Source organism: Chiloscyllium plagiosum, unplaced genomic scaffold (genome assembly GCF_037043375.1).
Source record: "Chiloscyllium plagiosum isolate Xiang-an unplaced genomic scaffold, Cpla_swu_hap1 HiC_scaffold_20, whole genome shotgun sequence".
Taxonomy (NCBI): Eukaryota; Metazoa; Chordata; class Chondrichthyes; order Orectolobiformes; family Hemiscylliidae; genus Chiloscyllium; species Chiloscyllium plagiosum.
In genome coordinates this window covers 53,506,914-53,528,220 of record NW_028270158.1, presented here as the reverse complement: position 1 = coordinate 53,528,220, position 21,307 = coordinate 53,506,914, and the positions used below count along the sequence as shown (strand labels likewise).

Below are 21,307 nucleotides of genomic sequence, written 5' to 3'. Positions count from 1 at the left end.
CTTGTGGTGTAGGGATACAAACAGTGATACGAGGAAGTGTTTTACAGGTTTTTGTCCAAGTCACAGTACAGGAACAGAAATATAATTCCAAGATTTCTCCCTGACTGCCACTGACTGTGGTTTTGCGATGGTTCCTTGACATTGCACTTTCTTGATGTCAAGTGCAGTCACTCTCAATGTACCTCTGGTATTCAACTATTTTATCCACGTTTGGACAGAGGCTATTTTGTAGACAAGTCCAATTTTCCACATTACCGAGTAGATTATAGAGACTGGGGAAGGGGAGTAATGGAGGCTGGGATGTTGGAGAGTGATCATCAGAAACATATACTGAATTATACAGCATACGTGTCAACTGCTGAGCCTTGCCAATGCTTAGAGGCTTTATGTAATTAGAGCTTGCCACAGTTGAAGAGGAAATTGTCTTGGTTAAAGCTATTAGCACAGTGGTTTTGGCAATATATTATTTTGTTAATGCCAACTGAGGTTACCGGTCAGGAGAAACATGAAAAATAAAGAGGGATACAAGGAGCTTTTGTGGTGCAATGATAGTGTCCTTGCCTCTGAGCCAAGAAACCTGGGTTCACTGCTCCTGATGTGTGTTGTCACATGTCTGAATAGATTAATTAAAAATATCTATGGAGTGATAAGTAATAGTATTCTGTTATTTTGACCAGGAAAAGAAGATGGATGGTTTTTCTGTGAAAACCTTCGCTCAAAGAATTCCATCTTTTCCTTGTTAGAATTTGCTCTTCCCCATGTTAAGAATAAATAGCTGTTCTGTCACCATCTGTGCTGGCCTCCCATTGAAAAGGACAGATACGCCTTGTTTGTTACATAGTCTATAAGTTCATAAGTCTCAACATAGCCAAAGGCTGAAGTCTAATTAGGGACTCGTTGAACAACAACACTGCAGCTTTGTGCTTGAATGCAGTGTATTAACCACACCTGTATGGCACCGTTTCACAGGCTGGAAAGTGCAGAGGCTGGGACCTCGCCTTTCATTGTATTGTAACTTGTTAAGTTGAAGACTGGGAGATGTAATAATACTGTGGGATAAATAACCACACCCCGCAAGGACACAAGAAAGCTGTTTTTGGAGTAGCAAAAGAAACTGGAAAGGATTAGTCATACAGACTCAATGAATTTTGAAGACTGGCATTGCCAACGTATCTTTTGGCGTTCTTCTGGCATCCAAATGACCGCTGCCTTTTGAACATATTCCTAACTGCCCTTAAGGGCATTTCCAACAGTGTAGAATAGAAGTGGATATTCTGAATGTTGCCAGTTCTGAAATTCCCAATCTCTCAATAACTGAAAGGATCATTGTCAGCTGATGTTTCAGATGAAACCAAGAATACTGAGCTGCTGCTGGGGCCAACTGGCTGTCGTGTGGCCTGGGTCCTGATGATCAGACATCTTTCCATAGACCTCTGGCTCGTTTCCTTATCCTTTACAAAGGAGGTGAAGGGAAATCTGCTCCTTCTTTCTAAGAGCTATGGCATATGGTGGTCACATCACTGAACTTGTAATTCAGAGGCCCAAACCAGATGTTACTAGCCCTTTCAAGGTGGAATGGGAGGGTAGGGTTGTAAACTGGCAGAGGAAGGCATTTGGACATGAGCCCAATATTCTGAATAACTGTCAAGATTAGAGTGAGCACTGGAAAAACACAGCAAGTCAGGCAGCTTCCGAGGAGCAGGAAAATTGACATTTTGGGCAAAAGCCTTTCATCAGCAATTCCTGATGAAGGGCTTTTGCCTGAATAGTCAATTTTCCTGCTCTCCGGATTCTGCCTGACTTACTGTGATCTTTCAGCACCCACTCTAATCCTTTCTGAATAACTGGACAATGCCACCCACTGACCAGAAATGGGCAATCAGTTAAGTTACTTAAGGCTAATTAAGGGACTTTAAGATGGTTAATTAACATATTGCCAGAATCTAACATGAAGGTACCATAAAGATAGGGTACTAATTAATATGGCAGGATGGAAAAACGTTTCACTAGGAGTGAGCAACCTTCCATAAAACTTAATGTAGCTCAGATATAGCCAAAAAAACCCCCAAAAGATTCAGTGACTGGGAGTTATTGTATTGTTATTAAATAAAATCTGGTTCACTGAATCCTTTGGAGAAGGAAAGCTGACAACTTACCTAGTATGACCTATGTGTAACTCCAGATCCACCACAGTTTGGTTGAATCTTAATTACACTCATAATTGGCCTATTGCACTTAATAATATAGCTCATAGCCCAGGTGTCTCTGGAAAAGGAGCACGCGGTGTCCACCGACACTCTGGAGTTGTTCAGGGAGAGGTGGGCGCCGCAGGGAGTGGAGTGCATTATTTCTCCCTCCAACTCTATTTTGATTTAATTCCTGCCCTCCCCTTCACTGTTTGATCACACAGCATTGCCCTTTGAGGTGAAGGGCACTGCTTGTCATTGGCCACTCGGGTGTTTCCTTTCTTCCTGGTGGTGGGAAATGAATAAAGATTCTTGCATCTTGTGTCTTTCACTGTGTCTTACACCTGCACACACACAACATGGGTGCTGGGGAAAAAAAGAAAAAAGAAAGAAAGAATAATATAGCTCATCACCACTTGCCCAAGGGCAGTTAGGGCACTGGTAATGAACACCAGTAATTAACCCATCCCAAGAATGAATTTAAGAGATATCTGTTAATTCCTAGACCCACCAAATGGCATCAAGTTTGCAGCTTCCTTTAAGTGGGTGGTGCCCTAGAAATAATCTTGGGTGTGGCAATTATTTCTTTTATCATGCAAATACTTGTTTGGGACACCATAAATACTGGACAAGGCACTGGGAAAACTCATCCATTAGGACATCGGTTTAGTGTCTCGTTCAAATGAAAGACATGCGAGGGAGATCAGCATTTCTGCATTCTGAGTGTCAGCCCAGATTCTGAGCGGAGATCGCTCCCATCGACTCACAGATGAATGGTTACATTTCTCCAGAATTCTCTCAATCAGTGTCCTACAACCAGGCACTCCCTGACTAAGAATTCAACATGGTTTTGGCATGAAGTAAAAGCTATGAAAGCGAAAAGCAAAACAAATCCAACTAATTTCAAATTTTGCATGTCAGTTCAAATAAGACCATTGCACAACTATTCATGCACCACACCTGGACTTTCCTATGAAGCGATGTTATAGATGAAATGCCTTAGTGCAGCCCTGACTCCCAGAAACATGATCAGAAATTTACTTCACAGGCACTAAAGTAATTTAAAAAGTAAGCTACTGGGAGATGTACATTCTATTAGTCAACATTAAACTGTTGTTAATCTAGTACTGTGCAGTGCAACGGTGAGTAAAACTTACTTCAGATTTTAAATGGATATTCAAATTATAATGTTTATATTGTTGCAAGAAAGAGTGAGTTAGAGTTAAAAATTGCTTTGTGATTGAGGCAAAATTATGTTAATTTGCTCTTTGTCAAAATGGGATGCGCAAGTTAAACACTTGACAGAAACAAACACTTCCTTTTTATTTATCTATAGATAGAATTTCATGTTGATAACAGGGGTCTTGCCTGTCTCCTAGGAAACTACTGGAAGCTCTATGTTGCCTCTGTTATGGAAAGCCTGCAGAAGTTAAGAGACCACTAGGCATTTAACTTGTCAATTGGGTGTTTCCCAGAACTTAGGACCTTGGGATGGAAATTCTCGTTGTCTAAGAGCAGTTCCTCATTGACCAATGGCATTGGTTATCTGCACAAGTTGCAGAGCAATGCTTCCTGCACGACAACAGTGACCACCCTTCAAAAGTTTATAAATGGATGTGAAGCATGTAGAACACACTCAGATCACAGAAGGTGCAGCTCTTTCATCTTTCTATTTTTGTTGGTGGAAACTGAGAGAAACTAACACTCAGCCCTTTTCTCTGAATTCAACATGCAGCTGTCCTCCCTATACCATGCTCTGAATATGCCATACACACATGCCAACACGTTTGCTCTAATCACTTTCTCTACGCCCATGATGTTGACTTAAGACACGCCTTGTTTTGTTACATCTATGTCTAACCACTCCTTCTATGATGAGATACCAACAGAATGTGTAATGACGGTAATGGAATAATGGTGTTAGTGTTACCATGTTGGTGTAGAGAGAACTGAAAGGGAGAGAATGTGTGTCTCCATGAAGCTGTGAATAAAGAATGCTCACAGAAAATAACTTGGACCCAAGAAGCATAGCTTGACAGATTAAAGTTAGACACTGTACACATGATAAAACACCACCACCCTCCTCCCGCTATCCACTCCCCCTCCCCCCGGCACCGACAGGACATTTCTTTTCCAAGTCACTTTGGCCATTCATTTGCCTCAACCAATCCTCATCTTTAGCTTGTTAAGCTTTTGTCTAAACTATTTCTTTCAGTTTGGCTATCCCTGTTGGTAGCTCAATTCTGCTAACCAGGCACTCCTTGAGAGGCATGGTTTTGGCAAGACGTAAAATTATTATTGAGTTACTTCAGTGCACTAGGTACATATTGGTTTAGCAGTAGATCAGTAGGCCTGACTGGATCCTATAAAGTGGTTCCTTCTTCTCTGTCAAAACTACCCACTAGGACCATCCTGAAGAACAAAAATATTTTTGGCTTTTTTCCTCCATTGTCAACACTCTTGAACTCCTCTTTTCTACCCTCTGTTCCAACAATAAGTGTGAGGAGCCATGAATATGTCACTAAAATTGACACTATGCATTTGTCTGTTTCAGCTCTTTCTCCTTCTTCCTCAAGAACCAAAACTACCCTTATGACCATCCATCCCACCCAAACCAGCTCCCCCAACCTTCAATTTACATTATTTTTTCTATAGTTTCTCTCACAACATGTCTTTGGGCCTCATTTTGACCATGACGCTTACTGTCTGCCCTCTTGAATGATCCCATTCTCAACCAATTGCCAACCACCCAACTTTCCTTTCTGATCCTTAAATTGTAAATTATTCTGTCATCAATTCTGATCAACCCAGCCCAATCATCTTTTCAACACTGCTAGTGGCATTACCCTTTCTCATGCTCAACCCTTTAAGTCCTTGAAAACTATCATCTCATCTACAATCTCTCTTTTTTCTCCAAACATACGTTGTGCTGCAAATCCATTTCCAGCCTTTTTTTGCCACGTTATGCTTGAATCTCTTCCATCAGGTTTCACTCCCTCACTTATTAATGTATCAGCTCTAGCTATACATCTGAATGATATCTTCTGTGACTCTGTGCACTTGCCCTCCTGGGCATCTTCCTCCTGTCTCTTGTCTATTGTCCAACTCAATAAGAGTGTCATTGCCTCCCCACTGCAGTCCTCTGACCCTGTCTCCTTGCCTCTCCCCCTTTATCTCCTGCATCACGGTCTTCAGCTGCCTGCACTCCATCATCTCCCCTTCCTTTTAAATCTATGCCTTTGGTTATTCTCTTGCCACTTCTTCAAAGCCTGACTTCTATAGCTCTGCAGCCATTTTCCACATCTCTCAACATCAGAAGCATTATAAGCGTTTAGTAGTGACATTGAAACGTTTTTGTGAATCTATCAGTGATATGTCAGAGTGTCTGTATTGTGACTAATGGATGTCAGACCAATCACAGCAAAGGTGACCATTGGCCCATTATATAAGTGCTACTTTAATCCCATTCTCTTGCCCAGCTACTGTATCATTTGATAGACTTCCTTTACGCGTGTTTATCATGAAACTTATCACCGAGAGGTAAATTTTCTGATCGACTGTCCCACCTAAACATTAGTTGGGGTTATGTTTTAGCCTGAATGTTGACATGCTGTTGCTATATGATTGACTTAGGTTCAGTGACATAATGAGAGTGAGCTCATGCCCAGATTGAACCTCATGTTGGGAGCTCAACTGAACTATAGAATGATAGAAAGAGGCCATTCAGCACACTGTTCCTCCAATGCTTCAATCATCTGGTGCTAGTTAATGTCATTTCCCCCATATCCCTGCCTTCTATTTCTATCCAAATAATTATCTAATATCCTTGTGAATGTCTCAATTGAACCTGTCTCCACCACATGGCCAGGTAGTGCATTCCGTACACTAATTGACCTGTACTCTCACACCTCGCTGTCTGAAAAATGTTTTTCTTACATCACCCTTGCTTTGTTTGCATGTTGCTTTAAATCTAAGCTTCTCATTCTTTAGTTTGACAAGTGGGAACAGCTTCTCCCTATGCTACTGTATCCAGCCTGCTCATGCTTCTGAAAACCCCTGTCAAACCTCCTCCCAACCTTCGTCTCTCCAAGGAGAACAATCCCATCTTCTTCAGTCTGCTGTCACAACTGGAATCTTTCTTCAAACTGCTCCTGCATTCTCCCATGCATTCACATCTTCCCTATCATGCAGCACCCACACCGCACGCAGTACTGGGGCTCAGTTAGCTCAGTTGACTGGACAGCTGATTTGTGATATTTAATGATAGACTAAACTTAGAATCCCATTGGATTTTACTATATACTTTTAAAAGTCTGCACCCCATTATTCTTCTGTTCTTACATTTTTAGAATCTGGTTTGCAGGATATGTCACATGGACATTTTTTGATCTCAAATATTCTTTGCATTCTCTGCATTGTACTGCTAACCATGTATTTCCTCCAGCGATGTTTCCCACAGTTTTATTGATATAAATGCAAAGCAAACTTTGGCCTTGATCTTTTAAGATGAATCATGGCATTGTAGCTGGGTAGATTTTTGCTAATATAAAAACCAAACAAAAGAAGAAACCTTGATTTATACTGCTGACACAAAGTAAGTGTGATTTTGTTTCTCCTTTGTTAACTCATCTAACTCAAGTGCAACTCTTTGGTTAAAAGTCTCTGTTTTAAGATTACTCTGTTTATGTTACCCATTTCATTCACTTAAGAGGACAAGCATAGCTTGTGAAATGTTAATTTCCAATAGCAAGGTGGAATGCTCTTGTTTCACAACAACACTGTATAAAACTTGTCCTGTCATGCTATTCAATTAAGGAGCATCAGGGCCTGAGGAATTAAGGTGTGAATAGTACATCGACTGTGTTTGTTATCTTTGACAACTTGGAGATCACTGAGCACGTGAGGGTGAGAAATGTTTAATTTTAAAGTGCAACTCTCATTGTAATCAAAATTCATTTTATAAACCAGTCATACAGTATGGAAACAGACCCTTCGGTCCAACCAGTTCCTGCTGACCATAATCCCAAACTAAACTAGCCCCACCTGCCTACACTTGGCCCTTATCTCTCCAAACACTTTTTATTCATGTACCTATCAAAATATCTTTTAAATGTTGTAACTGTATCCACATCCACCACTTAAAGTTCATTCCATACATGGACCACTCTCTATGTAAATAAGTCACCCCTCATGTCTTTTTTAAATCTGTCTCCTCTCATGTCAAAAATATGCTCCCTAGTCTTGAAATCTCTCACCCTAGGGAAAAGACACTTGCCATTCACTTTATCTATACCCCTCATGATATTATAAACCTCTTTCAAGTCACCCCTCAACCTCTTACACTAAATGAGAAAAGACCCAGTCTATCGAGCCTCTCCTAATAACTTAAACTCTTAATTCCCATGCAACATCCTGGTTAAATCTCTTCTGAACCCTCTCCAGCTTAATAATATCCTTCGTATAACAGGTAGACCAGAATTGGACATAATACTCCAGAAAAGGCATCACCAATGTCCTCAAAAGGCCGTCCCAACCTCTATACTCAAAGGTCTGAGCATTGAAGACAAGCATACTGAATGCCTTCTTAAACACCCTATCTATATGTAATGCAAACATCAAAGAATTATGTACCTGAGCCCCCAGGTCTCTCTGTTCTACAACACTGCCCAAGGTTCTACTTTTAATTGTAGATGTCTTGCCTTTCTTTGTTCTACCGAAATGCAATATCTCATATTTATCCAAATTAAGCTCCGTTTGCTACTCTTCAGCCCATTGACCCAGTTGATCAAGATCTCTTTATAATCTTAGATAACTTTGTTATTCACTATACCACCAAAAGCTGTCGAGGCATTCCCTGTAAGACAACCTGCCCCATCTGGAATTAGTGTGCTAAGCTAAACCTTTCTGTAAACCATCCCATAAAAGCTATGATAAAGCCAATTGAAATCATCAAAATGTGGCAGCTTTTATGCACAGAAAGTCATATGCCATATTATTAATTTGTGTTATAGTCAGAATGTTTCTTTGGCTTGACAGAAGAATCCTATTAGCGCTGAACACTGCTTGTTGTGACATGCATAGCAGGAGAGTGAAACAGCTAGCTTAACCTGTTGCTCTAACATTTAACATACCATACCCTTTCAGAGTAATCTTCAAAAGACTGTGCACTTTACAGGAACAAAAATAATGCTATAAGCTTGGTAAAGATAATAAACATTTAATTCCTTCTTACTGTGAGGACAGTATTTTTGTAAATCAAAATATTTTTAACAAGAATTTGGCAGACTTTTGTTAAACAAGATTATTAACTACTAGGTGTGGTTAATAAATAGCAAAGTTCTATGATCTATTTGATCACACTGATCTATTTGAAGCAGAACACGAGGGACTGAATGACCTATTAGAGATTTCTAGTAGTGTAACATCATAAGATATTGATAAAGTCTGACCAATTTAACAAAGTCAAAGATTATTGCTTCCTTTTGCAGAGAACTATTTGGACTTCTAACCATGATGTAGAAGAGAATGTTGTCCAATTTGACCATTTCCCTGAAGACCATGTTGATGAAAATTGCCTTTGGTGAGTCAATCCTGCCAGATAGTGTGTTCCTGAAATCTAACTGCGTATCATTAAAATAAAACAAAGAACTGTGGATGCTGAAAATCTGAAACAAAAACAGAAATTACTGGAGAAACTTAACAGTTCTGAAGAAGGGCCACTGGACCCAGGTTTAAATCTACTTTCTGCCCACAGATGCTGCTAGAACTGCTGAGTTTCTCTAGCAACTTCTGGTTTTGTGTTCAATATCATTAAGATTGGGGTGTCAAGCATGCAGTCTGTGACAATCCAGCTTTTGAACCTCAGTTCCATTTGACCCTGTATCTATTTTATTTATGGGTTTATTCTGCTTCAATGTCCTGAGCTAGGAAGTTTGTAAAGGGCTGCTTTATTGACACCACCTCCTTAAGGGTGAATAAACTGTCAAATCAAAATTAATCCATCCCATTAACCTTAGGCATGCTAATTAGTAGCAGCAAGGATAGCAATTTTTTTTGTGGCTACCAACGGTCCTCTGTTTACATACCTTAGATACATAGAAACACCTCTGAAGAAAAAAAATCCTTTAACAGCTATTTTCTATGCTAACTTTACGAGGGGAAATTATAAACAGATCAGTAACGTTAGTTAAGCTTCGATGTGTCTTAGCCAGAATAATGTTGCAGACAATTAAGCTGAAATGTTGGGGGTTTTTGCAATGCAAACTGAACTAGCAAACAAAGGCAAGTTTTATGTTGGACAAATTATTGAAAGATGTAACACAAAATTGTACCATTAGCCATTCTGTGTGACTAAAGGGTAGTCAAAATCTTCCCCCTTCAGCAGGGGATGGAATTGTCCAGCCCCCATTGCCAGAGTGAACCATACAGAAGCAGTTCATTGTTGAAGAGGTAATCCATTGCCATTTGATATCATGTAATTTCACGAGACACCGACATAATTCCGAAATCTGGCTGGGACCTGAGTGTCTCAGAGTTCTCAAACACAGGAACACGAATATGTTTCTTTTCATAAATGAGTTGTAAACCAGATAGATTATAGTTAAAACATGTTCTTCGTGTTTTACTCTAGGCTTCTTTGTGGCCATTTCTAGTACTCACCAGGTAAGAAAGATTTAATGCATGATACACTTCAAGTATTGCAGGTCCAAGTCACTAGTGAATTGGAGAGATTACAATAATCTCATGTCTCAGCATTAGTTTTTCTAAAATGGTAGAGCAATAGACATTAGAATTGTTACCACGTTGGGCTGGCAAATCAACATTGTTTATATTGGTCAAGTGTAAAGTAACACCAAACCCCAGCACAGAGCAGACAATCGGGGTGTGCAGTAAAGAAGTCCAATCATGAAAGCTCTATGATTAGTTTGTGATCCACATTACCTGCAGATCTGTCTCTGCAGCCGACTGTTTCTTTACACCTCGGCAGCAGAAACCAAAATCTGTTGCACAGCACCCACGGTACACACATTGGTTGTCAAGTTCAATCATTTCACAAATGTTGTTACAATAGTTCCTACTTCATATAATTGCTACTATAACAACTTTTGGAGAAAGTGAGGACTGCAGAAGCTGGAGATCAGAGTCAAAAAATGTGGCGCTGGAAAATCACAGTAGGTCAGGCAGCATCCAAGGAGCAGGAGAATGGACGCTTCCTGATGAAAGGATTATGCCTGAAATGTTGATTCTCCTGCTCCTCGGATGCTGCCTGACCTGCTGTGCTTTTCCAGCACCACAGGTTTCGATCGTAACAACATTTGCCAAACTCAACTCTATTGCGGAAAATGCAAAGCTATTCATCTTACCATCATAAACATCCACTCTCTCAACTGTGGCTGCCAGTTGTACTGTATGCAGAATGTACTGTGCTGTCTGATCAAAGGTCCTTTGATAAAATCTTCAAAACTAGCAAAGTCCACTACCTAGAAGGACAAGGAGAGCAGACATATGGGAAAACCACAACTTCTACTGCAAGTCTAATCTGGGCATATATTGCCTCTATCCCTTAGACAAAATCCTAGAAGTTTCTACCTGACAGCAATGTGAGAGTGTCTTCAGTGCAGGGACTGCTGTAGTTCCAGAAAGAGGTTCAGAACCACTTTCTCAAGGGAAACTAGTAATAGGCCATACACACTGCACTTAATAGCAACATCCGAAACCTAAAGCCAACGAAAAACAGGAAAATAAAATAATTATACTGGCGTTGGCATGGTGGCTAAGTGGTTAGTGCTGCTGCCTCACAGGATCCGGGTTCGATTCTATCCTGAGGCGACATCTCTGTGGACTGTGCACATTGTCTGTGTGGATTTCTGCCTACAGTCCAAAGATGTGCAGGTTAGATGGACTGACTGTGCTAAATTGCCCCATGATGTCCAGGGTTGTGCAGGCTAGATGGACTAGCCAAAGGAAATGCTGGGGTGCAGAGATGAGGTGGATCTGGTTAGGCTGCTCTTCAGAGGGTCAGTGTGGATTCAATAGGCCGAATGGCCTGTTCCCACACTGTAGGAATTCTAAACAGATAATAAATTTCATTATATATTCATACTGTACAAATTAAATAACTATAACCATGTTCTCCACTCTGCAGACTTTTACTGAAAAAGTCCATGATGGATCTTTGAATAAACAGTTGGAAAAATGCCCCCCAATGCTGGTAAAAGAAAGAGTACAACGTGCTGCAGGTATTTAACCAGCAATTAAGTTAGATATTTCTTGATGTTGAACTGGATGGTAATGTAAATGCAGTCCTCCATCTGAAGAAGAATGCAAACTTTCCCCTGAGCTTTCTTTTTAAAATGAAACTCGATTAAACAATCAAAATTCACATGCATAGCGCTGACAAGCTGCATAAGAAATAAAGTGGAACAAATTAAATGAGAAGCAATGAACTTTCTGCTGCAAACCTCATTTTAAAAAGCTGCAGATTTTACAATGTTTGGGAGTTCCAAAATTTAAGGTCCTGGAACAAAAAGTGAGTTTGAGAAAGAAAGTGTGTGGGGAGCTTTGATTTCAACTTAAAGACTAAAGGAAGGCCACTGCAGAGGAAGGCAGAAAATGGTACCTGAAATAATATGTTCTAGCATCATAGAGTCATGGAGTCAGAAAACATGAAAACAGACCCTTCAGTCCAACTAGTCCATGCTGACCATGTGCCCAAACTAAACTAGTCCCATCTGCCCGCACTTGGCCCATATTCTTCCAAGCATTTCTTATTCACGATCTTACTTAGATGTATTTTAAACGTTGTAACTGTATCCACATCTTGATGTTGACCTGGATGATAATGTAAATGCAGTCCTCCACCTGTAGAAAAATTCACATTTCCAGCCTCATTCCTGATGAAGGGCTTCAGCCTGAAATGTCGATTTTCCTGCTCCTCGGATGCTGCCTGACCTGCTGTGCTTTTCCAGCACCACTCTAATCTTGACTCTTATCTCCAGCATCTGCAGTTTTCACTTTCGTCTGTATCCACATCTACTCATTTAAAATTCATTTCACACATGAACCATTCTCTACGTAAAAAAAATTGCCCTTCATGTCTTTTTTAAATCTCTCTCTCACTTTAAATAACATTTCATATTCACGTACTTACATAAATGTCTTTTAAACATTTTAACTGTACCTGTATCCACCAATTCCTCTGGAAGTTCATTCTAAACATGAACCACACTTTGTGGAAAAAAAATTGCCCCTCATGTCTGTTTTAAATCTTTCTCGACTTACCTTAAAAGTACACTCCCTAATCTTAAGTGCCCCACCCTAGGAAAAAGACATCTGTCTTTAATCTTATCAATGCCCCTCATGATTTTATAACCATCTATAAGATCACCCCTCAACCTCCTACACTCCAATGAATTAAGTCCCAGCCTCTCCTTATTACTCAAACTCTCCATTCCTGTTAAATCCTGGTAAATCTTTTCTGAATCTTCTCCAACTTAATGATAAAGTAATATTCTCTGACAATTGAAAATTTTCTAAATGCTCTATGGCCCTGTCTCTCCTAAGAAATAACAATTTCACAACAACATAATTGGGAGCATTGGTTCCTTAGCTTCTCCCCCATCACCTTTCTTAAATAGCGGAGCTATAATATTCCATTGAAGGGAACCATTCTCCAACTGAGTGAATTTTGGAAGATTATAGTATTTTTTAGATTAGATTACTTACAGTGTGGAAATAGGCCCTTCAACCCAACAAGTCCACACTGACCCACTGAAGCGTAACCCACCCAGACCCATTCCCCTACATTTACCCCTTCACCTAACACTAGGGCAATTTAGCATGGCCAATTCACCTGACCATTTTTGGACTGTGGGAGGAAACCAGAGCACCCGGTGGAAACTCCACACAGTCAGTCGCCTGAGGTGGGAATTGAACCTGGGTCTCTGGCACTGTGAGGCAGCAGTGCTAACCACCGTGCCACCGTGCCACCCACAGTAGTTAGGGTATCTTCAATGTTCTCACCTTCTCCCTTTAAAACATTGATAATGGAAACCATCTGGTCTGTATATTTCTTTAATTTCTCCATTAACAAAACTTACTTTTTGCTGAGTTCTTGTCCCTGATTCTTTATGCTTCCCAGCTTGTTTCTACAGTAAGTACTTACTTAGCAAACTACCATTTCTGTATTTTCACCAACGTTACTGTGTCAGTTGTCAAGGGACCCCCAATTGCTTCTGATCCGTACCTAACCCGTAATGTAACGTTAAATACTTTTTGTGTTGATTTTGATATTCACTGCAGGTTTCTTTTCATATTCTGTCTGTTGTAACACTTATTATCTGCTTTGTCAATCTTTGTTGCTTTGCTGAACCTCTTGCATTTGCCATGATCTGGGTTTTGTTTCCATTTTTCTATTGTTTCTCTTTAGTCTGTTACTGAGGAATGATGCTACACAGGATTATAAAATCACAAGGGGCATGGATAGGGTAAATAGCCAAGGTCTTTTTCCCATGGTAGAGGAGTCCAAAATTAGAAGGCATGGGTTTAAGGTGAGAGGGGAAAGATTTAAAAGGGACGTAACGGGTGACCTTTTCACACAGAGGATGGTGCATGTTTGGACAAGTTGGGTTGCCAGAAGCAGTGTTTAGATTAGATTATCTACAGTGAGGAAACAGGCCATTTGGCCCAACAAGTCCACACCGACCCTCTGAAGAGTAACCCACACAGTCCCATTCCCCTATATTTACCCCTGACTAATGCAGCCAACACTATAGGCAATTTAGCATGGCCAATTCACCTGATCTGTATATCTTTGGGCTGTGGGAGGAAACCAGAGCACCCAGAGGAAACCCACACAGACATGGGGAGAATGTGCAAACTCCAGACAGACAGTCACCCGTGGCGGGAGTCAAACTTGGGTCCCTGGCACTGTGAGGTAGCAGCGCCAACCACTGAGCCACCGTGCTCCCCCATGGTGGAGGCTGGAACAATTACAACATTTAAAAGGCATCTGGATGGGTATATGAATGGCAAATGTTTAGAGGGATATGGGCCAAATGCTGGCAAATGGGACTAGGTCCGTTTAGGGTATCTAATCGATGTAGACGAGTTGGACCGAAGGGTCTGTTTCCGTGCTGTATAACTCTGACTCTGGTCTGTGTTGTTAATGGTTTTTGGCAACTACAACTGTTGCCATTAGGGCCTGAACTTGGTTTTGTCTGACTTTTAATCCTTCAGCTGCTCTTCAGTTGTTTTTCCCACGAACCGATTTGCTAAGTTTGCTGCAAACAGTCCCTATCGTGTCCCATTGAAATCGTTCCTCATCTAAATTTAAAATCTTTGGGAGCTGTTTCATGTTTCTTCCTTTTTGAGCATTAAATTGAACTTAACTCAGATTGTGTACTTTTAAATAAATATTCATACACTATTAGGTTGTTAATTCAATCTGACTCACTGCTCGTTATTGGGTCCCAGGATTAGGTTGAATGTTCCTGATTTATTTTTGGTTCAGGAGTCTGATTGCAGGAGCTGTGTGCGTTCCAGCTTCCCCAGAACAAACCAATTAAGAGTCTGCCTTTGAGTTGCTGACCATTTAGGGAGGGCAGGCAGGGTGGCTCAGGCATTCTTGCTGGAGGAACAATTTATGTCTAAAGAAATCAGTGCATGTTGCATAGGTGTTCATGAAGACTTGGATCTGTGAGGCTGCAGTAAAGCCCACAGAGACCTGGGAGCCTGGGTCCTAGCACTCGTCAACAGTGACGTGATTTCATTTTCAACCACTAAGGCCATTTTTTTTCTGGGCTGTAAATTTGGAAACTGGTGTATTAATTTACAATCCTGACTGCCTTGCAGCCATGCTTCAATAATTGGCTACCATCTCATGATCTCCAAGTACAATGGACATTAGCAATTTATTCAGTTTGTTCCTAACACTCTGTGTTTTTGTCGAAAAATTGCTTATTTGGTCCACGCATCCAAAGTTGTCTTTCTGCTCTAATATTTTACCCACATATTTCCATTTCTCTCTCCCAGTTTAATTACTGCTCATTTTTTTTTAGTTTAATAACAGAAGCTAAAACCTCATTTCTGATTAAAAGCAAAACACTATGGATGCTGGAAATTGGAAACAAAACCAGAGAATGCTGGAGACACTCACCAGGTTTGGTAGCATTGTGGAGAGAGAAACAGAGCTAATGTTTTGAGTCTGCTTTGACTCTTCTTCAGACTCTCCATCTTTCCTGATTGTTCCTCTACTGTCTTGCTTTTAGTTTCAGATGTCCCTCGCCTGGCACCAGACATGAAAGGTGTTATCTGTCCATTGATTACTGAATCTCTATAACGACAGTGTTATCCACTTCTATACATGGGACAGCCTTCTGTTCTGATATCTATACTCTGACTATCTTCTGACTATTGGGTAGAACTGGTCTCTGTGGTCCCTTTCTCTACCTAACCTGTGTTCCCTTTACTCAGTACGCCATCCTCACTCTGACCCTTTTGCCCTCTACAAGGTGTGAATGACATCTGATGCTCAGGTTCTAAACCCCCTCCCTCTATCTATCAGAGCGTCTTAATTCAGAAACAGGAGTTTCACTGTCCACAGCATTTCAGATTCACCAACACTCTGCAATGTCCTGGCTTAAATAGCTACTTTTTTTTCCTGCATTACATTACTAAGTACTTAAATCAAAAACAGATAACGCTTGGGAATATTCAACAATCTATGGAAAGATAAACAGAGCAAACGGAATACATTTAAAACATGGGTTTAAAGAAACCAGGGACTGATTAAATCCAGTAACAGTCATTTCTGCTATTTTCCTGACCAACCCTAACCCCTGTAATTATGTGAATGGTGGGGATGATATTAGACATCCTACTCACTAGTGGGCGAATTGATGTCCGTAAGTGGGTGGTTAAATTCAAGAATTAAAAGAATGGGAAGTAATTGTGTTCATTGGGAAACTAAGCTGCAGTTACCTTCCTCACCAGTTTCATTCCCTTTACATCCACAGGCTGTGACCTGATCTTCATAACACCAGACAGAACTGACCATTTTTTGCTGCCATCGACCTATACTGCGGCCAATCTGGATGCCTGTTTGAACAATAGTGTCCTGGCTGCAAACCTGACTGAACTGGGAAATTTAGCCTTTAACAAAGATCAGCTATTTGTTATTAAAAGAAAACTGGGAGAGGTAAGACTTTAAGGTGGAGACACTTCTTTTTACAGAAGAAAAACATCAGAACTCTGGAGAAGAATATCTACGTTCTCCTGTGTTTTTCTAGGTGTGTCCATTCCACTATAACGCACTCACACCACATTAATCTTGATTCTAAATGATCATCGTATGTTGAACAATTTTTGTTGTTGTTCCTTTCACAATATGAAGTTCCTATTAAGTTAATGACTTTCAATTAAATCCTAAAAGCGTCACATCCAAGGCATTTCTCTAGTATCAATATTGAAGGGAGTATGGGAAGGTGTGGCTGAACACAAAGATTGAAGGTCATGAGAGGGGAGAGGACAGATTTTCCGCCCATCATCATGACAAAGTAGATAGTTCACAGTAATGTCCAGATATGGCACATAAAAACCACAGGGATAAGGGATTTCCAAAGACCTCAGATTGCTAAAGGAAAAGATAATTTATCCTTCCAAATGATCTATACTTGGTTGAGAAGGTCACTTGGGCTACAAAACATAGCGCTTTTTATTCTGAAATGTTTAGCACTGCCTCAATTTTCTTTCCTCCTCTGAATCAACATTCTACTGCTTGTTCATTATAGAATTTGCCAATTTTCTTTTCATAGAATCCCTACAGTTTGGAAACAGGCCATTTGGCCCAACAAGTCCACATCGACGAGTATTCCACCCAGACCCAATCCCCTAACTCATGCACCTAGCCTACACATCCCTGAACACTAGGCAATTTAGCATGGCCACAACTTTGGACTGTGGGAGGAAACTGGAAGACCTGGAGGAAACCCACACAGATATAGGGAGAGTGCGCAAACTTCACGCAGACAGTGACCCGAGCCTGGGATTGAACCCGTGTCCCTGACACTATGAGGCAGCAGTGCTAACCATTGTGTCGCCCAGGCCCAGGCCTGCACTATGCAAGCACAACATGTTAACCATGAACATGTTCCAATTGGGGTGGGGTTGGGTATCCATTAGAAAACCAAAGATTTTGTTACCTCCCATTTATGACATTTCCAATAGTACAGAGCGGAATCTCCACTCTCACGCTTCATTCTCTCACTATTGACTCCATCCCTCTTCCTTGCAACAGAGAGTTGTTATAAACTGGTTTGGTCACAGATTTGGTGTCATAAAAGATCCAGAGTTAATCTTCCAACCACACATCTGAGTCATGACCAAGATGATCTATTTCCACCTCATTAACATAGAGTCATACAACATAGAAGAAGCTTATCAGGTCTGCCCTGACCTATCCACACTAATCCTACTTTTACAGTATTTCACTCACAGCCTTAGACATTATGACATTTCAAATGCTTATCCACGAATGTTTTAAAGACTGTGAGGTTTCCCACCTCAGCTACATGCCATTCCTTCCAATCCCTCCTTCCCAGCAGGCAGTGCATTCCAGATTCTCACCTGCCTTGAAATCTCTTGCTCTTCACCTTAAAGTTAACACTGCTCAACATTGACCCTTCATCTAAAGGGAGCTCTCCAAATGCCACTCGTACCTCTACTCTTCAGTGGGAGTGGTAATATCACTGGACTATTTATCCACAAACTCAACTAATGTTCTGGGGACACAGGTTCGAATCTCGCCATTGCAGAAGGTGGAATTTGAATTCAATTAAAAGAAATTTGGAATTAAGAATCTATTGATGACAATGAAACCATTGTCGATTGTTGGAGAAACTCATCTGGCTCACTAATGTTCTTCAGGGAACGAAATCTGCCATTCTAACTTGGTCTGGCCCACAGGTGACTCCAGGCCCACAGCAATGTGGTTGACTCTCGACTGCCCTCCAAAATGGCTCAGCAAGCCATTTAGTTGAATCAATCACTATGAAGTCTCAAAGAAATAAAACTGGATGGATCACCTGGCATTGACCTAGGCACCATTGGGCAGCATTGTGGCTCAGCAGTTAGCACTGCTGCCTCACAGTGCCAGGGACCCAGGTTCGATTCCAGCCTTGGGCAACTGTCTGTGTGGAGTTTGCACATTCTCCCCGTGTCTTCGTTGGTTTCCTCCCACAGTCCAAAGATGTGCAGGTCAGGCGAATTGGCCATGCTAAAGGGCCCATAGTGTTAGGTGCATTAGTCAGAGGGAAATGGGTGTAGGTGGGTTACTCTTTAAAGGGTTGGACTTGTTAGGCCAAAGGGCCTGTTTCCACACTGTCGGGGAATCTAATCTAATCTCAAAATGTCAACAGCAGAAACAGCCATGTTGACCATGAAAAGCCTCCTTACTAATATTCAGGGGCCAGTGCCAAAATTGGGAGAGCTGACTCACAGACTAGTCAAGCAATAGCAAAATCATCTCTTAGAGACAATGTCCCAGATACCCACCCATCACCATCCCTGAATATGTCCTGTCCCACAGACAGCACAGACCCAGCAGAGGTGGCGGCACAGTTGTGTATAGTTGGGAGGGGGTTGGTCTGGGAGCCATCAACATTGACAAGTTCGCAGATGACACTAAGATGGGTGGAGTAGCAGACAGTGAAGACAACTGTCAGAGAATGCAGCAGAATCTAGATAGATTGGAGAGTTGGGCAGAAGAAAAGCAGATGGAGTTCAATCTGAGCAAATGCGAGGTGATGTCTTTTGGAAGATCCAATTCAAGAGCGAACTATACAGTAAATGGAAAAGCCCTGGGGAAAATTGATGTACAGAGAGATTTGGGTGTTCAGGTCCATTGTATCCCGAAGGTCACAACAGAAGTCAATAGAGTGGTCAAGAAGGCATACGGCATGCTTTCCTTCATTGGACAGGGTATTGAGTACAACAGTTGGCAGATAATATCATAGTTGTATAAGACTTTGGTTCAGCCACATTTGGATTACTGCATACAGTTCTGGTCGCCACATTACCAAACGGAAGTGGATGCTTTGGAGAGGGTGCAGAGGAAGTTCACCAGGTATGGAGGGCGCTAGCTATGAAGAGAGGTTGAGTAGATTAAGATTATTTTCATTAGAAAGACAGAGCTTGAGGGGGGACCTGACTGAGATCTACAAAATCATGAGAGGTATAGACAGGGTGGACAGCAAGCAGCTTTTTCCCAGAGTGAGGGATTCAATTGCTAGGAGTCATGAGTTCAAGGTGAGAGGGGAAAAATTTAAGGGAGATATGCGTGGAAAGTTCTTTGCGCAGAGGGTGGTGGGTGCCTGGAATGTGTTGCCAGTGAACGTGGTAAGGTGCGCATGATAGTGTCACATAAGACGTATCTAGACAGATACATGAATGAGCAGGCAGCAGAGGGATACAGATTCTTAGAAAATTGGCAGGTTTAGATAAAGGATCTGGATCAGTGCAGGCTTGGTTGGCCGATGGCCCTGTTCCTGTGCTGTAATGTTCTTTGTTCTTTGTTCTCAGGAAGTCTCATGGTTTCAAGCTAAACATTAGCAAGGAAACCTCCTGCTGATTACCATTTTCCCTCAGTTGATTAATTTTGATCAACACTTGAAGGCAACACTGAGCATGGCAAAGGTTCAAAATGTACCCTATATGGGGGATTTCAATGTCCATCACCAAGAGTGGCTCAGTAGCAGAACCACTGAGCAAGCTGATCGGGTCCTGAAGGACATAGCTCCTAGACTGGGTCTGGGACAAGTGGTGAGGGAATCAACAAGAAGGAAAAACATAATTGACCTCATCCTGGCCAATCTGCCAGATGCAGATGCATCTGTCCATGACACTATCGGTAAGAGTGACCACTGTGCAGATGACGTCCTAGGGTGTAGGTTTTCTCGCTGAGCTGTTTGATATCCAGACGTTTCATTACCTGGCTAGGTAACATCATCAGTGGCGACCTCCAAGTGAAGCGAAGCTGTTGTCTCCTGTTTTCTATTTATATCTTTCTCCTGGATGGGGTTCCTGGGGTTTGTGGTGATGTCATTTTCTGTTCATTTTCTGAGGGGTTTATAGATGGCATCTAGATCTATGTGCTTGTTTATGGCGTTGTGGTTGGAGTGCCAGGCCTCTAGGAATTCTCTGGCATGTCTTTGCTTAGCCTGTCCCAGGATAGATGTGTTGTCCCAGTCGAAATGGTGTTTTTTTTCATCCGTGTGTAGGGCTATGAGGGAGAGGGTGGGCGTGTCTTTTTGTGGCTAGCTGGTGTTTGTGTATCCTGATGGCTAACTTTCTTCCTGTTTGTCCTACGTAGTGTTTGTGGCAGTCCTTGCATGGAATTTTATAGATGACGTTGGTTTTGTCCATGGGTTGTACTGGGTCTTTTAAGTTTGTTAGTTTTTGTTTGACAGTGTTGGTGGGTTTGTGTGCTACTAGGATTCCAATCATCAAAACAAAAATCTGGGTTCGCTATGTAGATGACACCTTTGTCATCACAAAACGAAACAAGATAGAAGAGACATTTAACATCATCAACAACACCCTCACAGGCATAAAGTTCACCAAGGAGGAAGAAATTGACAACAAACTCGCATTTCTGGACGTCACAGTCGAAAGAAAGGACAACGGAGAACTACAAACCTGCGTATACAGAAAACCGACAAACACTGACCAAATACTCAACTACACCAGCAACCATCCCAACACACACAAACAAAGCTGTATCAGAACACTATTCCAACGAGCCTCCACACACTGCAGCACAGACGAACTTCGGAAAACAGAGGAGAACCACCTATACGACGTATTCAAGAAGAACGGATACTCAAAAAACACAATGCGCAGATTCCTCAGGAACAAACCACGACAAGCAGACCAAACACAGCCAGAAACCCTAACCACCTTACCATATATCAAAGAAGTTTCAGAAATGACAGCCAGACTACTGAGACCCCTCGGAATTCTAGTAGCACACAAACCCACCAACACTCTCAAACAAAAACTAACAAACTTAAAACAACCCATGGACAAAACCAACGTCATCTATAAAATTCCATGCAAGGACTGCC

At 41.5% G+C, this 21,307-nt stretch overlaps 1 protein-coding gene across 4 annotated transcripts in view; it reads left to right on the top strand.

Annotated features, from left to right (window-relative positions):
* Nucleotides 1–2,996: 2,996 nt before the first annotated feature.
* The window catches only part of LOC122560384 (mesothelin-like protein), a 36,888-nt gene continuing 18,577 nt past the window's right edge, over nt 2,997–21,307 (top strand). Inside the window, exons 1-5 of one of the 4 annotated variants that reach the window (XM_043711019.2) lie at nt 2,997–3,328; nt 8,675–8,766; nt 9,817–9,848; nt 11,332–11,425; nt 16,202–16,383. In XM_043711019.2, coding sequence (XP_043566954.2) covers nt 8,712–8,766; nt 9,817–9,848; nt 11,332–11,425; nt 16,202–16,383 — 363 coding nt within the window. In that variant the 5' untranslated portion in view covers nt 2,997–3,328; nt 8,675–8,711. Of the gene's footprint in view, nt 3,329–6,647; nt 6,781–8,348; nt 8,387–8,674; nt 8,767–9,816; nt 9,849–11,331; nt 11,426–16,201; nt 16,384–21,307 lie in introns of those variants that run through there. The other 3 variants (XM_043711020.2, XM_043711021.2, XM_043711022.2) reach the window with 3 other exon arrangements.